The sequence below is a fragment of the Phaethon lepturus genome, unplaced genomic scaffold (genome assembly GCF_000687285.1).
Source record: "Phaethon lepturus isolate BGI_N335 unplaced genomic scaffold, ASM68728v1 C13563664, whole genome shotgun sequence".
NCBI classification, from domain to species: domain Eukaryota; kingdom Metazoa; phylum Chordata; class Aves; order Phaethontiformes; family Phaethontidae; genus Phaethon; species Phaethon lepturus.
In genome coordinates, this window is record NW_010574788.1 from 1 (window position 1) to 1223 (window position 1223).

General features: G+C 59.6%; 1 protein-coding gene across 1 annotated transcript; it reads left to right on the forward strand.

Moving 5' to 3' along the window:
• Nucleotides 1–6: 6 nt before the first annotated feature.
• LOC104627394 (fatty aldehyde dehydrogenase-like) lies at nucleotides 7–1047 on the forward strand (the record flags this gene model as incomplete). Its single annotated transcript, XM_010295593.1, has 4 exons — nucleotides 7–176; nucleotides 304–421; nucleotides 544–685; nucleotides 881–1047. Coding segments are annotated over exons 1-4 (528 nt in total), but the record flags the coding sequence as incomplete, so codon positions are not given.
• Nucleotides 1048–1223: the final 176 nt, after the last annotated feature.

Below are 1223 nucleotides of genomic sequence, written 5' to 3' on the forward strand. Positions count from 1 at the left end.
GAGACAACAGCGCTGCTGACACAGAGATTCGATCACATCCTCTACACCGGCAACTCCACAGTGGGCAAAATCGTGATGGCAGCGGCCGCCAAGCACCTGACGCCCGTCACCCTGGAGCTGGGCGGGAAGAGCCCCTGCTACATCGACAAGGACTGCGACCTGGCCGTCGCCTGCAGGTCAGGCTGTTGCAAGCTCTCGGTGGGCCATTGTCCCCAGAGCGCAGGTGTCAGTCGGGCACTGTCGGCCGGGCTATGGGGTTTGGAAGGGACTGAGCATGGAGAAACCATCTCCTTTTCCCTGCAGGCGGATAACGTGGGGGAAGTACATGAACTGTGGGCAAACCTGCATTGCTCCCGACTACATCCTGTGCGACCCGTCCATCCAGAGCAAGGTGGTGGAGAACATCAAGGTGACTCTGCAGGTGAGCGTGGAGTTCCTCGCGCGGTGGGAGTTGTCCCTGTTACAGCTGAGGTCTGAGTTGCTGGAGCTGTGGCTGTTGTGCCGGTCTGCTGAGCACTTTGTTTCTGTTGTGCCCCTTGGCAGGAATTCTATGGGGAAGATGTGAAGTCGTCTCCGGATTACGAAAGGATCGTCAACAAGCGTCACTTCCAGAGGATCCTGGGCCTGCTGGAAGGGCAGAAGATAGCTCACGGGGGAGAGGTTGATGAGGCCTCCTGCTTCATAGGTGCTTCTGGCAGCTGTTGGGGAGGGGAGGTGGAGGGTGGGACCTTCTGCTGGTGTCAGGGGCCTCTGGGGGGCCGCGTGTGTCTGTGGCTTGCCTGGTGTGTGTCGCATGCAGGCAGTGCCAAGGACGAGGCCCTGTGACGGACTGTGCCTTCTGTCCTGCTCACGCCATCTCCTGCCCTCCTGTTTGCCTCAGCACCGACTATCCTCACCGACGTTTCTCCGGAGTCAAAGGTGATGGAGGAGGAAATCTTTGGGCCGGTCCTTCCCATTCTGACTGTGAAGAGCGTAGATGAAGCCATTGAGTTCATCAACTGTCGGGAGAAGCCCCTTGCCCTGTATGTCTTCTCCAACAACAAGAAGGTGGGTCTGGGCTGTGCTCCCCCACCGAAGTGTCTCTGTGCAGTTTGGTCCTGAAGATGGCCAGTCCCAGGCACGGCTCCCCGGCAGGGCCCATGTCGGCTCCTCATTGCACGTGAATCGCAGCGTTTGGCTCACGGTGGGCCACGAGTGTCCCCAGAGCTGCTGGAGGCTCCCAG